Here is a 26,867-nt window from a genome sequence, read left to right on the forward strand (position 1 = left end):
TAAATGAGTGGTTATTTGAGTGATTGATTTAGTGGTTTGATAAGTGTTTGAGTTATTGAGAATTGTTGAATGAGTGGTTGATTGCGTGATTGTTTGGTGGTTGAATTGTTGGATGAGTGGTTGTTTGAGTGATTGATTAGTGGTTGAATTGTTGGATGAGTGGTTGTTTGAGTGATTGATTAGTGGTTGAATTGTAGGATGAGTAGTTGATTGAGTGATTGATTTAGTGGTTGCGTAAGTGGTCGAGTGAACGGTTGATTAGTTTAACTTGTCAGTTTCGTGATTTAGTTTCTGATTGGCTGAGTGATAGGTTTTAAAAGTAACTGACTTGAATGTTCGTGTGAGCGAGGCGGAAAAAGTGGTTGGATGCGTTTTTAAGTCACTTGTCAGGTGAGTGGTTGGTTGAGTAATTGTTTGAGTGGCAGAATGCTGTTGACTCGACAACTACAGTGTGAAGTTTGCTGTTTAGGATGAATCCTTGGCTAGGACATTTAACAGACTGTACAGGGTTTGTTTGTTGTTGGTTGGTTAACGCCGCAATATTCCAACTATATGAAGACGGTGCGTAAATAAATAATCGATTCTGGACCAGAAAATCCAGTGGTTGACATCATGAGCATCGATCTACGCAATTGGGATACGATGACACACATCAACCAAGTCATCGATCCTGAGTATCAGATCCCGTTAGTCGCCTCTCACGGCTAGCATGGGTTGCTGAAGACCAGTTCAAACCCGGATCTTTGCGGTTCTTCCGCTCATGAAAATCAGTTTCGAAAGGCATGTGACCGACGTCAGGACCACTGAAAAAGTCGTATAGCGTGAAAACTTCAGATTGAAAAAAACATAACTCTTTGTCATTTTCATTTATGAACGAAACATATGGGTTAGAGTAGTGTGATGATATACACTGCACTACAGACTATTTAGACACTCCTTCAAAGCTATGAAATTGAATCTGCGCCTATTAGTAAGTCTAACAGGTTTAAGTCGCTATCACCACACAGCCGAGCACGAAACTATATCTCCCTTCGTCACGAACTGTGATGATCTCGCCAGGGTAAATATGATACAGACATCGTTATCACGTGACCTTCACCCAGCTCGTGAAACGCCCCCTAATCAGGAAAATGTGCCTTTCTTAGGATATGCCTGCAATGGGACGAATGGTGGACTGTCGATTTAACTAATTTTATCAGGTTGGTAATATATCAGAATTTATGTGTTTAATTATCTGTACTTTTCACGTGTTGCTGGACGCCCGTGTTTATTTCAGCTATGATCGATGTGCTTATTTATGTTTTGATTATGTTTGAAATATTACAAATAATTCTGCGTTTTATTCACTACAATTCCCCTTAAAAGTCAGTGATTACACATCTACACATAACTGTTTTCTTATTATTGATTATAGTTGTAAAAAAGATCATACTTGAAAAATATTTTAAATTTAAATTACTACTTTAATATGCAAACAATTTGAACATTTTGGAACGAAATGCTGATATAGAGGTAAAAAAAAATGTTGATAAGATCTTGAAAAGGTACATAATATCTTGTGTGAAACATTGACATAGACAGAAACTCATTGTGTTGTGCATTGTCGGACCCCACCCGATGACTGTGACGACGCATGTGTTTTAGCGTGTATGCGGCTTGTTCACTGCATGTCTGTTAACTTCACAAGCTAAGGTCAAAGTACAAGGCATTGTCTACTTCGCGTCGCATGTGTTGTTACATAGCGTTAAGATTAGTACGATGTTCCGTTAAATAAACAACCCAATATATTATTATATTTACTAAATTGTTAAAAGACAAAACAATCGTACGTCTCTTGTCGACCGACAGACATATATCCATCACCAACAGACAGACGTATATCTATCATTCAACAGTCAGACGCATATCTATCATTCAACAGACAGACGTATATCTATCATTCAACAGACAGACGCATATCTATCATTCAATAGACCGACGCATATCTATCATTCAACAGACAGACGCATATCTATCATTAAACAGACAGACGCATATATATCATTCAACAGACAGACGCATATCTATCATTCAATAGACAGACGCATATCTATCATTCAACAGACAGACGCATATTTATCATTCAACAGACAGACTATATCTATCATTCAACAGACAGACGCATATTTATCATTCAACAGACAGACGCATATCTATCATTCAACAGACAGACGCATATCTATCATTCAACAGACAGACGCATATCTATCATTCAACAGACAGACGCATATCTATCATTCAACAGACAGACGCATATCTATCATTCAACATACAGACGCATATCTATCATTCAACAGACAGACGTATATCTATCATTCAACAGACAGACGCATATCTATCATTCAACAGACAGACGTATATCTATCATTCAACAGACAGACGCATATCTATCATTCAACAGACAGACGCATATCTATCATTCAACATACAGACGCATATCTATCATTCAACATACAGACGTATAGCGGTCATCTACCAACTCGACATGGTTCTCTAGACATCCAATAGATGCGAAGTGATCAGAAAAAGTACTGAAATAGAAAGTGAAGTGAAAGTAGATTGTTACCTTATCTATATTTAGACAGACAGACGAAGTGAGTCAGTGCCTAATCAAGCTCTGCGTCATAGGGTTGTACTGACAGTTCCTGATGACGCACAGAACATCTGGGTATTAGTTTGACATCGATCCACGCAATTCGGATACGATGACATGCATCAACCTGACCACCCGATCCCTCTAGTCGCCTCTTACGACTGTCATAGTCGCCTTTTACGACAAGCAAGGGTTGCTGAAGACCCCGGATCTTCACGGGTCATGGGTAGTATGACATGGACTTATGATATAACGCAACATATAGAACCAGACAGACAGACAGACACACACACACACAGACAGACAGACACACACACACACAGACACACAGACACACACACACACACACACACACACACACGCACACATATACAAACTGCATAGGCTCGAGTGAGTGAGTTGGAGGGTGGGTGGGTAAATGAATTAGTGTGGTGTGGTGGGTGGGTGGGTGTTTGAGAGTGAGTGGGTAGGTGAGTGAGTCAGTGGGCGAGGGGGTGAGTGAGTGTGTCTTTATTCCACTTTTTGCAACCTTCTACACGGCGGCGGGCCACCATAAATTATTTCACGCATCATAACCATAACGGTAATCGAACCTGGGTCTTCGGCGTAACGAGCCAACGCTTTAACCACAAGGCTACCCGACCTCCCTTTGTGGCTAGATGTTTAAAGAATGTACGAATGTGACTCTAAATACAAGCCATCCATCAGCATAATATATATCCGATATCATCTGTAATAGATCTGTGATATCCCGTCACGTATCTTATCAGGTGATGATATCGACATAACTTGTGCATACTTCACGCTATTGTGGTTTTCGCTTCGGAGTAAGCGTCTAAATAACTCTTTGTTTGTTATTTCAGTGTAAAAAAGTCATAAGCTAGGTGGGATTAAACATGGATCCTAATTTTTCGAGAAGGAATGGTGAGTATGCATGAAAAAATATCTACAGTGGACCCTCGCTAACCCACACAGTTCACCTTCGAAAAATTGTCCCGATTAACGAAACCTTGGCATAAAGTCATTTTCCACATATGTTAGCGTACCCAGGAGCAATATTTTTTAATCACCCAACATTGACGGGGGTGATTAATAGGGTCCGGATTAACGAGGTTTCACTATTGTGTTGTTTTTGTTTACAATATCATAACTGCAACTGTCCACATTCATTCTGTTAAATGTTGTATCAGATTAATATTGTGATAAACAGTGTAGATTCTGCAAGTCCAAGTCTGGTTTTATTAAAAAAAGACGTAGTCTTGGAGATGTTAATATTTCGTAAATGGACATGGTTGGTAGCGCACATATCTAACACCCTATAACAAACCTGTGTATGTCCTGCTCACAACTTTATCTAAATTGTCGACTGAATTTGCTACTTTCAGTAAAGTGAACAATGCAGTTTATATATATTTAGAATATCTGAAAAATCTTGGACCTCGACACATTTTTTAACACTAAACTGAATTAACCTATCCTACTGGATGTGTTTGGACATGTCTCCTACAATATACCCTGTCTGCTATAATATACCCTGTCTCCTACAATATACCCTGTCTGCTACAATACATTCTGTCTGTTACCATATGCCCTGTCTGCTACAAAAATATCTGTCTGCTACAACAGACCCTGTCTGCTACATAAAACCCTGTCTGCTACAATATATTCTGTCAGCTACAATATACCCTGTCTGCTACAATATGCCCTGTCTGCTACAATATGCCCTGTCTGCTACAATATATTCTGTCTGCTACAATATACCCTGGCTGCTACATAAAACCCTGTCTGCTAGAATATATCCTGTCTGCTACAATATGCCCTGTCTGCTACAATATGCCCTGTCTGCTACAATATGCCCTGTCTGCTACAATCCATTCTGTCTGCTGAAAGACACTGCTACCTTAGACGCTGTCTGCTACAATAGACCCTGCTTCCTAGAATAGACCCTGTCTGCTGAAAGATACTGTGCTACAATATACCCTGTCTGCTACAATACACCGTTTGCTACAATAGACCATGCCTGCTACAATATACCCTGTCTGCTACAATAAGCTCCGTCTGCTACAATATACATTGTCTGCTACAATATGCCCTGTCTGCTACAATACACCCTGTGTGCTACAATATGCCCTGTCTGCTAGAATATGCCCTGTCTGCTATAATATACCCTGTCTGCTGAAGGACACCGTGCTACAATATACCCTGTCTGCTACAATGCACTGTCTGCTGCAATAAACAGTGTCTGGTACAATATACCCTGTCTGCTGAAAGACACTGTGCTACAATATACCCTGTCTGCTACAATACACTGTCTGCTACAAATATCCTGTCTGCTGAAAGAGATTGTGCTAAACTATACCCTGTCTGCTACAATCGATTCTGTCTGCTGAAAGACACCGTGCTACAATATACCCTGTCTGCTACAATATGCCCTGGCTGCTACAATATGCACTGTCTGCTACAATAGACCCTGTCTGCTACAATATACCCTGTCTGCTACAATATGCCCTGTCTGCTACAATATGCTCTGTCTGCTACAATATACCCTGTCTGCTACAATATACCCTGTCTGCTACAATTCATTCTGTCTGCTGAAAGACACTGCTACCTTAGACGCTGTCTGCTACAATAGACCCTGCCTCCTACAATATACCCTGTCTGCTGAAAGACACTGTGCTACAATATACCCTTTCCGCTACAATACACTGTCTGCTACAAATATCCTGTCTGCTGAAAGAGATTGTGCTACAATGTACCCTGTCTTCTACAATAGACCCTGACTCCTACAATATAACCTGTCTGCTGAAAGACATTGTGCTACAATATACCCTGTCTGCTACAATATACCCTGTCTGCTAGAATACACCCTGTCTGCTACAATGTACCCTGTCTGCTACAATACACCAAATATGCTACAATATACCCTTGCCTGATAAATATGCCCTGCCTGTTACAATGCACCCTATCTGCTACAATATATCCTGTGTGCTACCATATACACTGTCTGCTGAAAGATACACTGTCACGATATACCCTGTCTGCTACAATAGACCCTGTCTGCTACAATATACACTGTCTGTTGAAGACACTGTGCTACAATATACTCTGTCTGCTACAATACACTGTCTGCTACAATAGACCCTGTCTGCTACAATATATCCTGTCTGCTGAAATATACTATGCTACAATATACCCTGTCTGCTACAATACACTTTCTGCTACAATAGACCATGTCTGCTACAATATATCCTGTCTCCTGAAAGATACTGTGCTACAATATACCCTGTCTGCTAAAATACACTGTCTGCTACAATAGACCATGTCTGCTACAATATATCCTGTCTGCTCATAGATACTGTGCTACAGTATACCTTGTCTGCGACAATATGCCCTGTCTGCTACAATAGACACTGTCTGCTGAAAGATACTGTGCTACAATAGACCCTGTCTGCTACAATATACACTGACTGCTACAATATACCCTGTCTGCTACAATACACCCAATATGGTACAATATACACTGACTGCTACAATATACCCTGTCTGCTACAATACACCCAATATGGTACAATATACCCTGTCTGCTACAATATATTCTGTCTGCTGAAAGATACTGTGCTTCAGTTTACCCTGTCTGCTACAATATACCCTGTCTGATGCAATATATTCTGTCTGCTGAAAGATACTGTGCTGCAGTATACCCTGTCTGCTACAATATAGCCTGTCACGATATACTTTGTCTGCTACAGTATACCCTGTCTGATACAATATACTCTGTCTGCTGAAAGATACTGTGCTACAGTATACCGTCTGCTACAATATACCCAGTCTGCTACAATATACACTGTCTGCTGAAAGATACTGTGCTACAATAGACCCTGTCTGCTACAATATGCCCTGTCTGCAACAATATACCCTGTCTGCTACAATATACCCTGTCTGCTACAATGTACCCTGTCTGCCGAAAGATACTGTTCTACAATATTCCCTGTCTGCTGAAAGGCACCGTGCTACAATATACCCTGTCTGCTGCAATATACCCTGTCTGCTGCAATATACCCTGTCTGCTGCAATATACCCAATATGGTACAATATTCCCTGTCTGCTACAATATATCCTGTATGATACAATACACCCTATCTGCTACAATATACCCTGTCTGCTACAATATACACTGTCTGCTGAAAGATACCCTGTCACGATATACCTTGTCTGCTACAATATACCCTGTCTGCTACAATATACCCTGTCTGCTACAATATACCCTGTCTGCTGAAAGGCACCGTGCTACAATATACCCTGTCTGCTACAATAGGCCCTGTCTGCAACAATATGCCCTGTCTGCTACAATATACCCTGTCTGCTGAAAGGCACCGTGCTACAATATACCCCGTCTGCTACAATAGACCATGTCTGCTACAATAGACCCTGTCTGCTACAATATACCCTGCCTGCTACAATATACCCTTTCCTCCTACAATATACCCTGTCTGCTGAAAGACACTGTGCTACAATATACCCTGTCTGCTACAATACACTGTCTGCTACAATAGACCGAGTCTGCCATAATATACCCTGTCTGCTACAATATACCCTGTCTGTTACAATCACCCTACTACAATATACCCTGTCTGCTACAATATATTCTGTCTGCTACAATATATTCTGTCTGCTGAAAGATACTGTGCTTCAGTTTACCCTGTCTGCTACAATATACCCTGTCTGATGCAATATATTCTGTCTGCTGAAAGATACTGTACTGCAGTATACCCTGTCTGCTACAATATAGCCTGTCACGATATACTTTGTCTGCTACAGTATACCCTGTCTGATACAATATACACTGTCTGCTGAAAGATACTGTGCTACAGTATACCGTCTGCTACAATGTACCCAGTCTGCTACAATATACACTGTCTGCTGAAAGATACTGTGCTACAATAGACCCTGTCTGCTACAATATGCCCTGTCTGCAACAATATACCCTGTCTCCTACAATATACCCTGTCTGCTACAATGTACCCTGTCTGCTGAAAGATACTGTTCTACAATATTCCCTGTCTGCTGGAAGGCACCGTGCTACAATATACCCTGTCTGCTGCAATATACCCTGTCTGCTGCAATATACCCTGTCTGCTGCAATATACCCAATATGGTACAATATTCCCTGTCTGCTACAATATATCCTGTATGATACAATACACCCTATCTGCTACAATATACCCTGTCTGCTACAATATACACTGTCTGCTGAAAGATACCCTGTCACGATATACCTTGTCTGCTACAATATACCCTGTCTGATACAATATACCCTGTCTGCTACAATATACCCTGTCTGCTGAAAGGCACCGTGCTACAATATACCCTGTCTGCTACAATAGGCCCTGTCTGCAACAATATGCCCTGTCTGCTACAATATACCCTGTCTGCTGAAAGGCACCGTGCTACAATATACCCCGTCTGCTACAATAGACCATGTCTGCTACAATAGACCCTGTCTGCTACAATATACCCTGTCTGCTACAATATACCCTTTCCTCCTACAATATACCCTGTCTGCTGAAAGACACTGTGCTACAATATACCCTGTCTGCTACAATACACTGTCTGCTACAATAGACCGAGTCTGCCATAATATACCCTGTCTGCTACAATATACCCTGTCTGTTACAATCACCCTACTACAATATACCCTGTCTGCTACAATATATTCTGTCTGCTGCAGTATACCCTGTCTGCTACAATATAGCCTGTCACGATATACTTTGTCTGCTACAGTATACCCTGTCTGATACAATATACACTGTCTGCTGAAAGATACTGTGCTACAGTATACCGTCTGCTACAATATACCCAGTCTGCTACAATATACACTGTCTGCTGAAAGATACTGTGCTACAATAGACCCTGTCTGCTACAATATACCCTGTCTGCTACAATATACCCTGTCTGCTGAAAGATACTGTGCTACAGTATACCCTGTCTGCTACAATATACCCTGTCTGCTACAATATACCCTGTCTGCTACAATATGCCCTGTCTGCTACAATATACCTTGTCTCCTACAGTATACCCTGTCTGCTACAATGTACCCTGTCTGCTGAAAGATACTGTGCTACAATATTCCCTGTCTGCTGAAAGGCACCGTGCTACAATATACCCTGTCTGCTACAATATACCCTGTCTGCTGCAATATACCCTGTCCGCTGCAATATACCATGTCTGCTGCAATATACCCTGTCTGCTACAATATACCCTGTCTGCTGAAAGATACTGTGCTACAGTTTACCCTGTCTGCTACAATATACCCTGTCTGCTACAATATGCTCTGTCTGCTACATTATACCCTGTCTGCTACAATATACCCTGTCTGCTACAATGTACCCTGTCTGCTGAAAGATACTGTGCTACAATATACCATGTCTGCTACAATATACCATGTCTACTTCAGGATACCCTGTTTGCTATCTATAGAGTCGGTGTAAATATTTACCAATTAGTTGCTTTCCTTAATTACGAATTCACAATGCTTCCTTTCTGAAGTCCAGGCATGTGTTTATTTGCAAAGTGTTCCTGTACCATGATAACCCGGGAGAAGGACCGCTCCTGGTGGCAGCCGTCAAGTTCATCGAGAAGAGCTGCAACATCAACTTGAGTCACATTAAAGTCCGTGAGGTCCAGTACGCCAAGCCACTGTTGGTGATTCTCTGCCCCGTGGTCAATAAGACTGACCTTGATGTCAACGCTCTTCTCGACAGCTCTAGAGGTACTATTACTATTCTGCAATCGATGTCGACATTCACTGTCTGACTAGAGTTCATGTAGGTTCGAACAACACTTCGGTGATACTGTCCACATCGTTCATACAGACATATTGTAGTCTTGAAATTGATTCGTGTGGGTACTCAATTTTAACATAAAATGGAAATGTGCAAATTGAAAAACGTTGGATTACTTTTCAAGTAAATGTAGATTTAGTACCTGTTTCAAATACCATCGCAGTGCATTCCATCGAATGCTCAGCGATCTTGTCATATGACATATGTGTCTTCTCAAACAACACTCTCATGGTTTAAGATAACGCACCTTAGTGCAAACCTGAGGGTGCCAATAATCACCATCGTCTTTATGTGACAATAACTGCTTCACGTTACAATGACTACTTTCTTGTTGCCAGACGGCAGAGATGTGCTTCTAGTGATGATAAAACGAGCCGTTGAGCATTCTAAAAACAAAGACAGTTTGAATCATCTGAAAGACCCCATCTCAACCTCCACAAGAAACAGAGTCGGGGCCGCATGCACAATATTTTTTTCTGGCAAAGAGAAATTCAAAGGTTATAAGAATGAAAACGGACTGGCTGTGAACGAAATAAAGCGGGTAGTAAACCACTCTCTAGATCGTAAACCCTGGGCAACCCATTTCCCAGTTGGGCAGAGTGGAGATCAAGTTGATGGAACGTCCTCTACTGCAGCGCCACAAAACGATCCTCGTCCCATTCAGTTTGTTCAATCAACTCAGCAGGAACATGCTCAGCCAATCCAAGTCTTTCAGCCATCCCAACAACCTCAGCATGTACGGCCTGTACCTCATGTTCAATCAATCCAACAGACTCAACCAATTCCAGAGATTGTCCTCACTCCACCAAGTCAGCCTGCCCCAGCAGTCGACCCTTTTCAAGCAGCCCCCGCCCAGCAAACTGTAGTTCAACCAGGTCAACCAACCCAGGCGGTTGATCCGTTTCAGACTGCAGGAATTCCACCCACCCAGGCGGTTGATCCGTTCATGACCGCAGGAACACAACCCAACCAGGTGGTTGATCCGTTTCATACAGGAACGCAACCCACACAGGCGGTCGACCCGTTTCAGACAGCAGGAACGCAACCAGTGCTTGGAGCAGTGGACAAGTTTGATGACTTTTTCGACCTTAGAGGGAATTCATCAAACAAAGGTTCAGGAGACCCATTTGCAGATGCTTTCAGTACACCACCTCCAGAGACGCCTGCCAACTTAAACTTTCCTCCACCGACACCTGCCCTAAAGGACGTCCGTAGCCCAGGTAATCCCTTGATATGTGAAGTAGTGGTTATAAAGTTCACATGGAAACCGATTCGCCCAAATTATTCTTTGTCCGTCGTGAAAGTGGGTTTCACTACAATGGTAAGCGTTTAGGAGCGCCGTGCCATTTGGCTCTCCTCTTATTTGCACGCGCTGAGGGGCCGACCGTTTGTTTATCGGGGTGGGGAGGATTTATGCTCGAGTTTTGGGCCACATGCATGATTGTCTTATTTTTCCAAATACACTCAGGAACATGTAATTGTCCTTCGCGAATAGAAACATTGAGCACTGAATGAACCATAAGGGTTAATTTACCCATAAATTAAGAAGATTCGATACAGACGGCTCCTGATTAACCAGGTTCTTTTGTTATGATATTAACAAATGTCAGAGCCTGAATAAAATGTACCTTTGGCAGATATACAAATATATATCTGAGATCTGTCATTAAAATATGAGTATATGTCCTACTTCCATTTGACCATGTACCTTGATATGATTTCAGTGTTCTATTTCTTTGACGACACCAGCCCCTTAGAACAGGACACCGTACATTTCATAGAAGAACATGGCAAATTCCAGCTGAAGGCTTGTCGCCGCCAAACAGCCGCCGTGGTGTCCCCTTTGGTCGTGTTTAGCCCATGTTACACAATGCCCGATGCCGATGCCAAGTCTGTCCTCGGACATAGCAGAGGTAAGGCACAAACGCCTTGTAGGGGTAATTCGTGCATAGTAAATTCTGATTTTGTCTCTTTGAACTTGAGACACGATCCAGGGGGAATTTTGGGGCAAAACAGGTCCACATGACCCATGCCTGTCATAGCCAACTGGTCAAAAGGTTTGACAGGTAACAGCGTGCCATTGTGCCTCGATGGCGAGTGGGCCTGGACGCTTCTGTCCATGACTGGATTGCCCGGCCAAGGCTCGGGTATTTAGAGGCCGACTAGATGTAGATGGATCATTGCTTAACACAAAACGGATGCATTACATAACGACATGTCATATGTTTGAGAGAGTACAAATAGATCATGCACAACAGAGATACATAGCATTTTGGTGGTTACAACAGTTACCAACGTTCCATCGAGCACAGTTATACATATGATGCCTATGTTTATGAATTCAGATGATAGAGGAACTTATCACTGTTAACGCACATACAAAATATTACTTTTTCGATTCTCAACGCACAATGGGATATGTGCTAGTGTACAAACGGCAATATTATCTCAATGAAGCTGGTTCTACATGATACCAAATATCCACTTTTCTTTACCACAGATGGCGAAGACGTATTCTTGGTCATCGTGGAACCTGTGTATAGTCACAAACCCAAAAAGCAGGCATCTATATCAGAGTCAGTACAGACAAAGATTGGTGCGTATGGGGTGCTCTCATATTCTCTGGATACTAAAACCTATGACAATACTAAGCCAAACATTGAGATGGTTACCAAACTACGTGACTTCATTCAACAAATACAATCTCTAGCTGAAGACGATGACGATGATGATGATGAAGAAGAAGAAGAACCTCCTTCCAATATCCTTATACTAGAGGGATTTCATGACCTCGGATTTGATGAATCAGACGCCTGACCAAAACAGACACTCTTCCTACTAGACGTATTCCTAATGTTGCACATTGTCGTAAAACAATCTCCGCTGGTAGCGCGCGTAACATTTCCAGCATTAGTCCAGACAGTTATGTGGAACTTAATCGGCAGTCTTACGCGTTGCAAATAATGGGATGCCAAAACGTTGATTAAACAATGCATCCTTTATCGAATCGAACAAAACCTATAGTACTACGTTAATGGCGAGTCAGTTATCCTTGTTCTACCGATATGTATTCGAGGTCTGTTATATATAGAACAAGAACCTCCTTCCAATATCCTGATGTAAGGATGATGGTGGGCCGCGTGTCCTAAACAACATCGCGATTAGAATGGACCCATGTTATCATGACCCTATACGTGTGGCAATGGCATTACAAAGTGTGAGCATCTCATGTAACAAATCTCCACTCAACAAGATGCATTTCCACAATAATGCAGATTGCGGGATGTAATTTGATCATCACTTGTTACATGTCAAATTTATACAAATGTACACGATATGGTCGCCATGCATGCTTACTGACACTTCAAACCTAGCGCCCTTCGATCCCGATCCTGACGCGACCGGTTCGCAAGAACCGCACGCGGCGTGGACGCGATTCTATCAATCGAAATCTGGGAGGAATCATTTTCGCCATCCTTGACTTTCAAGTTATTGTGTCGCCATTCTATTATGACAAATACCCTTGGCCCATATACCCATAGCTTCGTTTTAGAAGTGACTTCACCATCTTCATGTTCCCTGTCAGTAGTCCGTCTCTCGTCCATGGGGGTAATCTGATTGGAGCGCTGTGGAGCGAGGGTCCTTTAGACTCAAAACGAAATGTAATACACTGGGTAATCTAGAATTTTTCACGCGGTGCATTAGGATCTTGTCGTTTCGATCGTGATTGAAGGAACGTTAGTTTTGAATATCAGAGAACATGTGTAAACATTTTTCAATGAATGCCATTTACATGTGTATGTTTCTTGTTTTACGACGCACTCAGCAATATTGTATGTACAGTTTCACCTACTCACCAAATTGTAATATACACATTGTCAATGAATTGAATGAATGGGTGTATACAAGTTCAATGTCGCGTCGGCACTATTCGTTCCCATTGGGACAAATTGTGTTAACAATGCCTACGTGTGCACGTATTTATTTTTAACAAAAACATCTTCAGAATCACAATAAAATTTTATTGATTTCGGAAAAACTGCATTTGATTTTCATGTTGTATGAATGGGCCTCATAATGCCATGCGGGGTATCAGACCTGTAATTATACCTCAGTAAGTGTAGTTATATCACATTGTTCCACGAATCTAACCTAGCACATGTAACTTTTGTGGCCGACAATTTAATTTTCTTCAACAGCTCATGCATTAAGAGTGAGTGAGTGAGTAAGTGAGTTTTTGATTTTACGCTGCTTTTGGCAATATCACGGCGGGGACACCAGAAATGGGCTTTACATATTGTACCCACGTCGAGAAACGAGCCCTGGTCTTTGGCATGACGAGCGGATGCTTTAACCACAAGGCTACCTGACCACCCGTTGCATTATGATGTTTTTCAAGAACTTCGGAGACAATTTATTTTTATGTTTAAATCCCAGCTTCCCCAAAGCCTAAAATGAAAACATTCAGAGCACGAGTACGGTCGCAATCACAGTGAATCTAACTTCAGGGATGTCCATTTAATCATATATCAACCATTTTTGCTGGGATCTCTGTTATAGACAATATGTTTCTCTGACAGGAAAATGTAAATATTTTTCAGGACAACAAAGCATGCCCAGCAAACATGTTTTCTCTTTATGCAAACCATGAGGCAAAATTATCTTCCCGATATTTCATGGAAATATTCTTAAAAGAAGTTTTGTTAACAAGGTGTCCACCACCCTGTATCAAAGTCTAGAAACTAGCCTGGCACTATTGCCTCAGGAAGATGAGTTCCGGGGTCCCCATTATACTAGACTGGAGATATAATAGTCTTGGTAGTCTAGTATGACTCTCCATGTAAATACTGGTTGCAGTTGTTTGTGTTGTTGAAGTCCTAGTTGTAGCAACATTTGGTCATCTTTCGTAGATGAGGACTGTCGAAAGACTGATTCACACATCGTAACCAGTTCAATAAATTCAAAAATATCCCAAAAACGGCACAAATATGTTGTACCCAACAACACAGTATGTTCCAAATTTGTTTGATACAGTTTCTTACGATGAGTGACCCAACAATTATTAGAATTTCATGTAATGAAGCATTTCTGGTGCTGAACTTTGAGCTGAATTATTTACATCCGGGAATTATAATCAAACCAATACGAAATAGGCTTTGAGGCATTTTGATTTAAATATTTTTCACTGTAAAGCAGAAAATATTTCTTTTCAAAGAAATAAAACAATAATTTCAACACGAGTATCAGACAAGCTCTTCTTTATTCAGTAACATAAAACCTGTGTGTGTGGTTGGGATAATTTGGAAACCATAATACCCACACACCCCACCTTGAAATTGAGTACAATGTGTTTCCATTGATATTTTTCAAGTTTTCTGAACATTTAGTGAAAACGTTTTGATACTTTTGTATACTTGAACAGAGACGTTGATAGATCAATCATTCAAAACATTCTTTCAGTTAATATACATGTGAAAGTCAGCTGGTATGACTTTACAGAGGAAGAGGTCTGCATGAATGCTGTAACTGACACATTGTGGTGGCCATTTTGATTTAGAAAAAATATAAACTCATCATAATGACTGTAATGATAGGACAGACAAATTCTGCTGTTTTGGAGAAAAGGGAGCTTGGATGGTCAGAAACCTGCTTTCTGTCTCAGTTCCATTCAGCTAATAAATATCAATAGATTACTCACTATTGCAATATGAGATATATACATTGCTATAACAAAGGATCATACATCCACAGCACATGATTAACAGGCCATCATGATGAGGCTGGGTTCAGGTGCTGCAGTATACTCAGCACTTGGTCCACTATTATATCACAGTGAGGTTTATGTACAATGTGGCCTCCCCTTTCAAACAGCAGGACCCGCACCATCCAGTCGTCTACACAAGCTGAAAAGAGGAGGTTGAGACCAGGACACACGCACAAAGCATACAATCAGAGACATATAGGTACTGAAGCTAGATGATTGTTATACAGCCTTGATCTAAACTTCTGTATAATCTATCATGCAAATCTTTGAAAAAAGGATATACTGAGTAAAATCTTGTAATAATGGATATTGTGTAGAGTTTCACACTTCATTTACTATAGGAGGGGTTGGGTCAGAGGGAATCAGGGGAGGGTCACTCATAAATATGACAGTCTCTTGGGGAGGGTAATAAAAATGATAATATTTTAGGGTCATGAAAATGTGGAAATTATATAATAAAATATAAAGTTCTTTTGCATTTTGTCTTGTCAGGGAGGGTCATGAAAAAAAATGTACTAGGCCATGACGAAATATTTCAAATATATGAGAACCAATAGGGGAATCAAGATCAGAGCAAATCTGGGATTTTGAATCCATGATCATAGTATCCTTCGTGCCTAAGGGAAGCAACTATGCACAGCAAATTGTGGCATCATGGAAAATTGGGCCACCAGTGCCCATGATGATCAGTGTAAAAGCTGATTAACTCGTTTCTCAAAAATGGTAAATACAAATCTTGCATGAAGAAACTGAGTGTTAACACAACTGTCTACCTGAGAGAAGAGGGGCAGTGGGGTAGCCTAGTGGTAAAAGTGGTTGCTCATCACAACGAAGACACAGGTTCAATTCCCCACATGGGTACAATGTGTGAAGCTCATTTCTGGTGTCCCCAATGTGATTTTGCTGGAACATTGCTAAAACCAAACTCACTCACTCACCTGGGAGAGGATCCTTGGATGGTACACTGTTGTCAGCATACTGTACAATGTTCTGCTGGGGGATGTGGAGATGCTTGCTGATGACCTCAAATGGAATCTCCCACTCTAGAAGCTTGTCACTGAGTGAGTGGGCTATAAACAATGGCACCTTCTTCCTCCTAATCTGCTGGGCATGGCTGGCAACCTACAATGAATCAACATTTCTTTGTCAAGAAATGCTCTTACAATTTGTTAATTTGAAGAAACAATTTAATTATAAGTTCATATTGTCCCAACATTTCCTCTAAAACAAGAGCCACAAGGCCCTGTAGCTCACACAATGTTTAATCCCCATCCCCTTCACAGCCATTTAAAATAAACATACTGCAACAATGCATTTTTTTGTGGATGATAATTTTTCTTTTTTCCAACAGTGTTAGACATAATGATTTATTTCAAGCATTTTCTTTGGGGGACAAAATCCTAGCCCCCCTCAAGTCTATAGGGGTTACGGTAGCTAATGGAAGTCCACAAGCTAAGGCTAAAATTTAACAGAAATGGAAACATGATGACAGAAGACAAATTCAGATGAGTAGAGTCAGGCTTTTACAACGTATGAATCTGCACAAGTAAGACACAAATGTATGTCTATTAAATCTGAAGACTTACATTGTGAAACTGAGGCCCTGCTACCATATGCTGGGCTGCAACTAAATGTGTTCCTGTCTTAATTCCAGAAAACCCTGAAATACAAGACACGGCCCGTCAGCATGGTCACAGGTCCACCATTTCGGTACACAAAAGAATAACACGAAACTAAACCTGCTACCTCACCCCCAGAATGATATTTGTTGTAGCTAGGTACCTTCAGAGCATTTACATGAAAATCATTGATGTGGTCGACAGTTTTGGATTAGTGAACACAGGTATTTCATTGTGGGAGTGCACCCTAGCATCTCACTACCAATCCACCCTCTCTCCACCTCCAGCACTGCAGTTGTACCATTACATTTGATTAATCAGGATATGAAAGATGTGTATCTTAAGAAAAAGTAATATAAGCTACAGAACATATCATGACCTGACTATCATATTCACATGCCATATTGCACATGTACATCAGCGTTAAAACAGCAAACCATAAACTTACTGTGTAGTGGGATACTACACTGATGCATAGGTGGATCACAATTGTTTACTTCTTGATACAAGTATCGATCACAGTCGCACACAAAGTAAACAATATCCATGTAAATGTCTGCTTTAATAACTATTACACCAGATACCAGTAAGTCGTGAAAATTAATAGTAAAAACATAATATTTTCATCCATTGCATCATACTTGACACTGATAACTGTAAATCGTCAGAGTGCCAGGTATTTGGCTATCCTGTCTATGAAAACAGCACCTCAGAAAAGAGCTCATGCAAGTATCATGATACGTATCGAATCAGGAGGAAGGTCTCGTGATACGTATTGGCTTGTAAAAAAGGTATCCTGATATGTATCGAAAAATGAGTAAGGTATTGTGATATGTATCATCGTGAGTAAGGTATCATGATACGTATCGGATTGTGTGTAAGGTATCGTGATACGTATCAGATTGTGAGTAAGGTATCATGATATGTATCAGATCGTGAGTAAGGTCTCGTGATACGTTTTGGATCATGAGTAAGGTATCGTGGTACATATCAGATCGTGAGTAAGGTATCGTGATACGTATGGGATCGTGAGTAAGGTATCATGATATGTATCAGATCACACAGTTGGTGTATCTTCCCAGCCCTACAATAAACCAGAATGAACTTACCCACACTGTTGTAGATTCTACTTAACAAAGGCAGAGCAACAGGATGCCCAGCTTCAACACGAAGCAGTGCAGACAAGACCTTAATGATGAAGTGTGGACGGATAACTCTGCAGCAAAGACAACACAGAATGTTTCCTACATTGGAATACAGTTGATTCCTGTCTGATAAGCAAGCACAAACACAGCTATAGAAAAAAGAGGGGGGCACTTAAAATATATGATACATGACACTGTAGCTCACCTGGATATGTAGATAACAGTTTCTAATGTCAACAAAAACAGCATTTCAATAAAAGTTACTGTCAGCATTGCAACTAAACTGTTTTCTGCATACATCTATACATACTTGGGACAAACATAATAACAAATATGAAGCAAGTAACTAAATTCAATTTGCACAATGTTTCTAAATTTGAAAGAGTGTATGTATCATTGCAATGCAAAGGCAGATCCAGAGGTGGGAGCGAGCAGGAGTCTGGACCGGAGGAGGATATGGACTGAAGGTGTTGGACCAGAGGAGTTGGAGTTTGACCGGGGGAGGAGTTTGACCGGAGGAGGAGTTTGACCTGAGGAGTTGGACCGGAGGACGAGTTGGACTGAAGGGGATTGACAGGAGGAGGAGTTGGACTGGGCAAGGAGTTGGACCGGAGGACGAGTTGGACTGAAGGGGTTTGACAGGAGGAGGAGTTGGACTGGGCAAGGAGTTGGACTGGAGGAGGAGTTGGAATGGAGGAAGAGTTGGACTGAAGGAGTTGGACCGGAGGAGGGGTTTGACTGCAGGAGGAGTTGGACTGCAGGAGTTGGACCTGAGGAGTTGGACTGGAGGAGGAGTTGGACAAGGAGTTGGACAGAAGTTGGACTGGGTGAGGAATTGGACAGGAGTTGGACAGAAGGATATGGACTGAAGGTGTTGGACCAGAGGAGTTGGAGTTTGACCGGGGGAGGAGTTTGACCGGAGGAGGAGTTGGACCTGAGGAGTTGGACCGGAGGACGAGTTGGACTGAAGGGGTTTGACAGGAGGAGGAGTTGGACTGGGCAAGGAGTTGGACCGGAGGACGAGTTGGACTGAAGGGGTTTGACAGGAGGAGGAGTTGGACTGGGCGAGGAGTTGGACTGGAGGAGGAGTTGGAATGGAGGAAGAGTTGGACTGAAGGAGTTGGACCGGAGGAGGGGTTTGACTGCAGGAGGAGTTGGACTGCAGGAGTTGGACCTGAGGAGTTGGACCGGAGGAGGAGTTGGACAAGGAGTTGGACAGAAGTTGGACTGGGTGAGGAATTGGACAGGAGTTGGACAGGAGGAGTTGGACTGAAGGAGTTGGACTGGGTGAGGAATTGGACTTGAGGAGGAGTTGGACTGGAGCAGGAGTTGGACTGAAGGAGTTGGACCGGAGTTGGACTGGAGTTGGACTGGAGGAGGAGTTGGACTGAAGGAGTTGGACCGGAGTTGGACTGGAGGAGGAGTTTGACTGGAGCAGGAGTTTGACTGAAGGAGTTGCACCGGAGTTGGACAGGAGTTGGACTGGAGCAGGAGATGGACTGAAGGAGTTGCACCGGAGTTGGACAGGAGTTGGACTGGAGCAGGAGTTGGACAAGGAGTTTTACAGAAGTTGGACTGGGTGAGGAATTGGACAGGAGTTGGACAGGAGTTGGACAGGCGGAAGAGTTGGACTGAAGGAGTTGGACAGGAGTTGGATTGAAGGAGTTGGACCGGAGATGGACTGGAGTTGGACTGAAGGAGTTGGACCGGAGTTGGACTGGAGGAGGAGTTGGACTGAAGGAGTTGGACTGAAGGAGTTGGACCGGAGTTGGACTGAAGGAGTTGGACAGGAGTTGGTCTGGAGGAGGAGTTGGACTGAAGGAGTTGGACCGGAGTTGGACTGGAGTTGGACTGGAGGAGGAGTTGGACTGAAGGAGTTGGACAGGAGATGGACTGGAGTTGGACTGAAGGAGTTGGACCGGAGTTGGTCTGGAGGAGGAGTTGGACTGAAGGAGTTGGACTAAAGGAGTTGGACCGGAGTTGGACTGAAGGAGTTGGACAGGAGTTGGTCTGGAGGAGGAGTTGGACTGAAGGAGTTGGACCGGAGTTGGACTGGAGTTGGACTGGAGGAGGAGTTGGACTGAAGGAGTTGGACAGGAGATGGACTGGAGTTGGACTGAAGGAGTTGGACCGGAGTTGGTCTGGAGGAGGAGTTGGACTGAAGGAGTTGGACTGAAGGAGTTGGACCGGAGTTGGACTGAAGGAGTTGGACAGGAGTTGGTCTGGAGGAGGAGTTGGACTGAAGGAGTTGGACCGGAGTTGGACTGGAGTTGGACTGGAGGAGGAGTTGGACTGAAGGAGTTGGACAGGAGATGGACTGGAGTTGGACTGAAGGAGTTGGACCGGAGTTGGTCTGGAGGAGGAGTTGGACTGAAGGAGTTGGACTGAAGGAGGAGTTGGACTGAAGGAGTTGGACCGGAGTTGGACTGGAGTTGGACTGGAGGAGGAGTTGGACTGAAGGAGTTGGACAGGAGTTGGATTGAAGGAGTTGGACCGGAGATGGACTGGAGTTGGACTGAAGGAGTTGGACCGGAGTTGGACTGGAGGAGGAGTTGGACTGAAGGAGTTGGACTGAAGGAGTTGGACCGGAGTTGGACTGGAGCAGGAGATGGACTGAAGGAGTTGCACCGGAGTTGGACAGGAGTTGGACTGGAGCAGGAGTTGGACAAGGAGTTTTACAGAAGTTGGACTGGGTGAGGAATTGGACAGGAGTTGGACAGGAGTTGGACAGGCGGAAGAGTTGGACTGAAGGAGTTGGACAGGAGTTGGATTGAAGGAGTTGGACCGGAGATGGACTGGAGTTGGACTGAAGGAGTTGGACCGGAGTTGGACTGGAGGAGGAGTTGGACTGAAGGAGTTGGACTGAAGGAGTTGGACCGGAGTTGGACTGAAGGAGTTGGACAGGAGTTGGTCTGGAGGAGGAGTTGGACTGAAGGAGTTGGACCGGAGTTGGACTGGAGTTGGACTGGAGGAGGAGTTGGACTGAAGGAGTTGGACAGGAGATGGACTGGAGTTGGACTGAAGGAGTTGGACCGGAGTTGGTCTGGAGGAGGAGTTGGACTGAAGGAGTTGGACTAAAGGAGTTGGACCGGAGTTGGACTGAAGGAGTTGGACAGGAGTTGGTCTGGAGGAGGAGTTGGACTGAAGGAGTTGGACCGGAGTTGGACTGGAGTTGGACTGGAGGAGGAGTTGGACTGAAGGAGTTGGACAGGAGATGGACTGGAGTTGGACTGAAGGAGTTGGACCGGAGTTGGTCTGGAGGAGGAGTTGGACTGAAGGAGTTGGACTGAAGGAGTTGGACCGGAGTTGGACTGAAGGAGTTGGACAGGAGTTGGTCTGGAGGAGGAGTTGGACTGAAGGAGTTGGACCGGAGTTGGACTGGAGTTGGACTGGAGGAGGAGTTGGACTGAAGGAGTTGGACAGGAGATGGACTGGAGTTGGACTGAAGGAGTTGGACCGGAGTTGGTCTGGAGGAGGAGTTGGACTGAAGGAGTTGGACTGAAGGAGGAGTTGGACTGAAGGAGTTGGACCGGAGTTGGACTGGAGTTGGACTGGAGGAGGAGTTGGACTGAAGGAGTTCGACAGGAGTTGGACTGAAGGAGGAGTTGGACTGAAGGAGTTGGACCGGAGTTGGACTGGAGTTGGACTGGAGTTGGACTGGAGGAGGAGTTGGACTGAAGGAGTTGGACAGGAGATGGACTGGAGTTGGACTGAAGGAGTTGGACAGGAGTTGGACTGGAGGAGGAGTTGGACTGAAGGAGTTGGACTTGAGGAGGAGTTGGACTGAAGGAGTTGGACCGGAGTTGGACCGGTGGAGGAGTTGGACTGAAGGAGTTGGACAGGAGTTGGACCTGGTGAGGAGTTGGACAGGAGTTGGACTGAAGGAGTTGGACAGGAGTTGGACTGGAGGACGAGTTGGACTGAAGGAGTTGGACCGGAGTTGGACCGGTGGAGGAGTTGGACTGAAGGAGTTGGACTGGAGGAGGAGTTGGACTGAAGGTGTTGGACCGGAGGAGGAGTTGGACTGAAGGAGTTCGACAGGAGTTGGACTGGAGGAGGATTTGGACTGAAGGAGTTGGACCTGAGTTGGACCGGAGTTGGACCGATGGAGGAGTTGGACTGAAGGAGTTGGACCCGAGGAGGAGTTGGACTGAAGGAGTTGGACTGGAGCAGGAATTGGACAGGACTTGGACTGGGTGAGGAGTTCAACTGGGTGAAGTGTCAGACCTGTGTGGTCTTGCTCCAACCGGACTCAGGAGGCCAGCAGATTTGAACATGTCCCACTCAGCCAGGACCTTGTAGCTCACCCAGGCTCCAGCACTGTGGCTCAACAGCATGTCAACTCTGAAACAACCAAACTAGCTCATCATGGCATATTGTTAACTTGGTCAAGTACGTCTCGCAATATTTCTAAGTCTCTAAGAATTGTTTTTTCATTGCATCTCTAAACACTAGATTTGCATGTTATCCCAACCAATTCATCATTACTGGTTGGCCTCTGGTCCTATTGACTCACTGCTATAGTATTTGAATCTAGGGACCCCTGTGACATCAAGGTTATGACAAGGACCCTTTTGACTTTCATTCTTAATTTTGAACACAGTGAAGCATCATAAAATCTCTACTTGCCTTGACACGGCTATGAGAAAACTGCTGATACTTTTAACATGATACAACCACTAAACATTAGCATTAAGAAGTGACTACATTGCCACCGTGAACGTACATGAAACATTAAGCCAAATATCATCTACTAAAGCTCACCATTTGTAGACTTCTGCCTGAGTGTTTTTGTAAGAACATCAGAATCAAAGGTCAGATGCATGGAACATAATTTGTTCACAGGACTTTAGGTCAGTCATACGGAATAAAAGTTGGTTACATCTACTTTGCTTGTTTTCCTTTTCACTTTTCTTTTACCTTGTAATGTAAAAGGGAGGGACACACAATAACTATATAGTTCCTGTAATTAAGGTAATAATCAAATCTTACAGTACAGTAAACAACACTATTTCATTACTTTACAGGACCCTCATATTTTCTGTAAGGATCCTTCAAACTGGTAATTGGGGGTCAGGTAAACCCTGAATTATTATGGCCTTGCTAACAAACTTTCCAGGTTTACAATATTCAAGATTACTGTGGAGAGAGAGTTACCTGTGGATATCCATAGTGTCTAATAGAGTTTTGACGACGCGTGCTCTTCCTTGAGTTGTAAAGTCAAAGTGATTCAGCTGCCATGTTTCAAGTAGGCTTCCTTCAAAACCTGAAAAAGGTTACCATGGTATCAAGTTTAGGGGAATACATGACCAGGATAGACAGCATCCTTTCACATGGAATTTATTGCAGAGGGAAAAACTTTGCACCATGAAATCTAAATTTCTGGGCTTGATTGTAGCGCCATCAGTGGTTATTATGAGTTGTTTCTTTTTGCCCCTCCTATTGACCAATCAGATACCACCTCTCATATCAATTGCATTTGCTTCAAACAAAATGGTGCTTAGTCAAGACGATCTGATCGATAATTAAAGTATGTATTGTGACAAAACGGGTCTCACTTCCCAAATCACATCATCATGTGTGTACCTTGATAAAAACATGAAAAGATTTTGAAAATATCTGTCAATGCAGAGTTGGTAGTACAAATCCTTTGCAAATCCTGCAATCGACCAAAATCTGCACGGCTATTGACAAACTGGATGTTGATTTCATTACGAGATTTTGACTGGACTATGCATAAGACTCGCTTGTCCAGCCAGAATATAACTACAGAATAACAGCCTAGTTCGGCAAGGGTGGAACTGGACTTTTATAGTCAGTCAACTCCCTTGCCTCAAGGGACCCGGGAAGATCCGGGGTAGAATAGGTCTTCAGCAACCCATACTTGCCTTAAAAGGCGACCATGATTGTCGTAGGCAAATAACGGGATTGGGTGGTCAGGCTCCCTGATTTGGTTGATGCATGTCATCTATCCCAACTGCGTGGATTGATGCTCATGATATCAATCACTGGATTGTCTGGTCAAGACTCGATTATTTAAAGACCGCCGTCATATAGCCGGAATATTGCTGAGTGAGGCATTAAACAACAAACCAACCCAACCCTTGCCTCAAGAAAATGCTTAATCAGGTGAATACTGAGTTAACGTATTGAGTTCATATCTTTTCACGCTGATATTAAATATTCCCCTGAATCCATGAAAGTGACATGTCTTCATGTTCTTCCAGCTTCTCAACACCTGCATCAGACTGAAATACTTGCAGTACATGTACCTGGAAATGTTGGTGCGACAACACGGACTCCTCTCTCATGTAGCCGAGAGATGAGTGGCTCAAAGTCATCCCCCTGGCCCGGCAGTCCATGGACCCCAAACACAATCGGCTTGTCTGTGGCTCCACGGTGGGTGTCAATAACACTCACAGTACATTCAATGTCAGTGTCACCATCTAGCACACTCTTCTGTACTATCTGATACTTGTGGAACCAGCTTGAAGGCAGTGACGATGTACACATTGGTCTCCTCCTCACATGTAATACTGAATTATCCTGCAGTTTTGAGGAATTTGGATAAAGGAGGTCGATGGTTGTTTCATGGCTATTTCTCAAGTTTATTTGATAAAGACATTTTCTGTGCCAGGCTGTCGACCTTATCAAATGTTTTGCCATTGATATCAACAATTCTTGAAAATTATTCTTGCTTGATGTAGACTGTGGCTTAAGAACAACAAGTGTTCATATTTTCCTTATGTTCTTAATCCCTGAAAAAGAGAAACAGAAACATCATAGTTGCATTCATCGGTTTGCTTCACCATGTACCAGTATGTCAGTATATTTGATATGAGGTATTGATGTATTGGGGTAGGTGCAGGGGTGTGGGCATTGTATGTTTGATGCTGACTGTGTCGTAGTGGCTATCATATCTTATACATTTATACACTGTTTTACCATATATATCACTTCTGTAGTTTTCTACATAGTGAGTGAGTTATAATTTTACATCGCATTGGCAATATTGCAGGCATATCGCGATTTCTACATACATTATTGCAGATGTGTCAGCGGCAACATACATTTCATCGTATGCTGGAGAGCGAGCCAACTAATCAGCTGACCAAACTTATATGACATTGTTTCTAGGTCATGTGTGTTGACTTCACCATAGCGGGCAAAGTATCGATCAATCTGATGGTGGATTTCAATGGAACTTTGACAAAATTGACGCTAATAATCAGTAATTATCAGTAAAATATCAGATTCAATATATGTTTTCTGTATCCCATATACCATGTTACTGTAGTACTTATTCACCTATTCCTAGCTTTACATACAGTGTGTTCTCTATAGCTATTGCATTTGTATGCTGGTATACATTTAACCATACATGCAACAGGGTATTATGTGTATCGTGATGTATTGACCAGATACAAATTACTAGATGGATGTAATGTAAGTGCTAATTGTTTATCATTAACATAAGTGATATTTGTATGTTCATCTAAAACATGCAAACAGTAATTGTAACAGTATGTACTTTTTTTAGATTCTATTTTACATTTTTTTATGTTAATTCTTTCAGGTCGAAATCTAAACAGAATACCAATATTCTGAAAAAACTTCAGCACCAATTTAACCTAGATCTAGATTCTATTATTTTATTATTTCATTATTATGTGGCTTGATTCTTTCATTCTTTGTCATAAATGTCTTGACAATTTTCATCAAAGATATACACTGGTTAAAATGCATTTATTATAGATCTAACACATTTTTACACAAAAAAATAATCTTACGTTCAAATGAAAAAAAAAAACCAAAACATTGAGCAAATGAATGTGTTGGGGTATTTCAATTTAAACTAAAAGAGATCATTTAGAGTGTGTCACTCTGTCTATAGCAGCAATTGCAGTGACTAGTTCATAAATACGCTACTGTCGCTGTACCCACGGGTCACACATTCACCACTCTTCCGTCTTGTATCTACTGAGCAATGTATCGCTGACAACCAGTGCCGATACTAGCGTTTCACGTTTAGCTCCAGGTACAAAGTCCACATGAGTGACTTATAGTTATACCGATTGTATTCAAACCCATTCAAGAACACGACAAGGTCAAGCAAATATAGAATGAGATAAAACATGGGACACTATTCACAATACGTACCAGATCCGCCCGATCTATATACACTTTCCTCTCATCTTGTCATCACGAAAACAACAAACACATGTCGAGGAGTGCAGACGATGATATGTGTGTGGAGCTTCGATTCCTTGCAACGACTTAGACGCCGCTAAATGTTACATGCAGTGTACAGAACTTCTGAAAGATTACCTCCCCTCAATTGAAGCTCCTTCCCAGCGCGTGACACCGTAACATCGCGGTGGTATCTCCGCTTACAGTCAAGGGTTATCGCTGTGAGGGGCTTGAACGGGAGCGGACTTCAAAAGCTCTCACAGCGATAATCCCGTTCGCGGAGTTTCTATACGCTTTACCTTTCCTGTTGTTGGTGGTGGTTTGGTTTGTTGTTTAACGCCACACTCAGCAATATTCCATCTAAATGTGTTGTTTTTGTTTAACGCCGCACTCACAAATATTCCTGCTATATGATGGCTGTCTGTAAATAATCGAGTCTGGACCAGACAATGCAGTGACTGACACCATGAGGATCACTCCGATCAATTGGGATACGATGACATGCATGAACCAAGTCAGCTTGACCACCCGATCCCGTTAGTCGCCACTTACGACAAGCATGGTTTGCTGAAGACCTATATTCTACCCCGGAATTTCATGGGTCTTACTCTTTACCGGGAGGGCAAGGAAAGGCATTGGAAGGAGACTGAACATTGGACAAACTCCATTCTAGCG

The 26,867-nt window shown here is 42.7% G+C and overlaps 2 protein-coding genes across 2 annotated transcripts; one reads left to right on the forward strand and one right to left on the reverse strand.

Annotated features, from left to right (window-relative positions):
• Positions 1-1,028: 1,028 nt before the first annotated feature.
• Positions 1,029-13,513, forward strand: LOC124142884. The gene is made up of 6 exons (XM_046511573.2): positions 1,029-1,199; positions 3,496-3,556; positions 9,204-9,401; positions 9,813-10,694; positions 11,199-11,387; positions 11,975-13,513. Exons 2-6 carry the CDS (start codon positions 3,529-3,531, stop codon positions 12,289-12,291), a joined length of 1,614 nt encoding a protein of 537 aa, XP_046367529.2. The 5' UTR covers positions 1,029-1,199; positions 3,496-3,528; the 3' UTR covers positions 12,292-13,513.
• A 1,204-nt stretch (positions 13,514-14,717) lies between these two features.
• Positions 14,718-26,320, reverse strand: LOC124142885. The gene is made up of 8 exons (XM_046511574.2): positions 26,163-26,320; positions 24,275-24,760; positions 23,160-23,268; positions 22,230-22,346; positions 17,967-18,073; positions 16,825-16,898; positions 16,177-16,360; positions 14,718-15,377 (listed from the first exon to the last, which is right to left on the reverse strand). The coding sequence occupies exons 2-8, from the start codon at positions 24,666-24,668 to the stop codon at positions 15,244-15,246; spliced, it is 1,119 nt and encodes a 372-aa protein (XP_046367530.2). The 5' UTR covers positions 24,669-24,760; positions 26,163-26,320; the 3' UTR covers positions 14,718-15,243.
• Positions 26,321-26,867: the final 547 nt, after the last annotated feature.

This window comes from Haliotis rufescens, unplaced genomic scaffold (genome assembly GCF_023055435.1).
Source record: "Haliotis rufescens isolate VD_foot unplaced genomic scaffold, xgHalRufe1.0.p SCAF_6, whole genome shotgun sequence".
NCBI lineage: Eukaryota > Metazoa > Mollusca > Gastropoda > Lepetellida > Haliotidae > Haliotis > Haliotis rufescens.

Excerpts from the sequence above, each read along its gene's own strand:
- LOC124142884 (XM_046511573.2), top strand. The coding sequence starts at position 3,529 with ATGGATCCTAATTTTTCGAGAAGGAATG. Across the intron at positions 3,557-9,203 it reads TAATTTTTCGAGAAGGAATG|TGTTCCTGTACCATGATAAC; the intron begins GTGAGTATGCAT and ends TTATTTGCAAAG. Across the intron at positions 9,402-9,812 it reads TCTTCTCGACAGCTCTAGAG|ACGGCAGAGATGTGCTTCTA; the intron begins GTACTATTACTA and ends TCTTGTTGCCAG.
- LOC124142885 (XM_046511574.2), bottom strand. The coding sequence starts at position 24,668 with ATGGCAAAACATTTGATAAGGTCGACAGCCTGGCACAGAAAATGTCTT. Across the intron at positions 16,361-16,824 it reads CAGGGCCTCAGTTTCACAAT|GTTGCCAGCCATGCCCAGCA; the intron begins GTAAGTCTTCAG and ends GATTCATTGTAG. Across the intron at positions 15,378-16,176 it reads ATCCAAGGATCCTCTCCCAG|CTTGTGTAGACGACTGGATG; the intron begins GTGAGTGAGTGA and ends TCCTCTTTTCAG.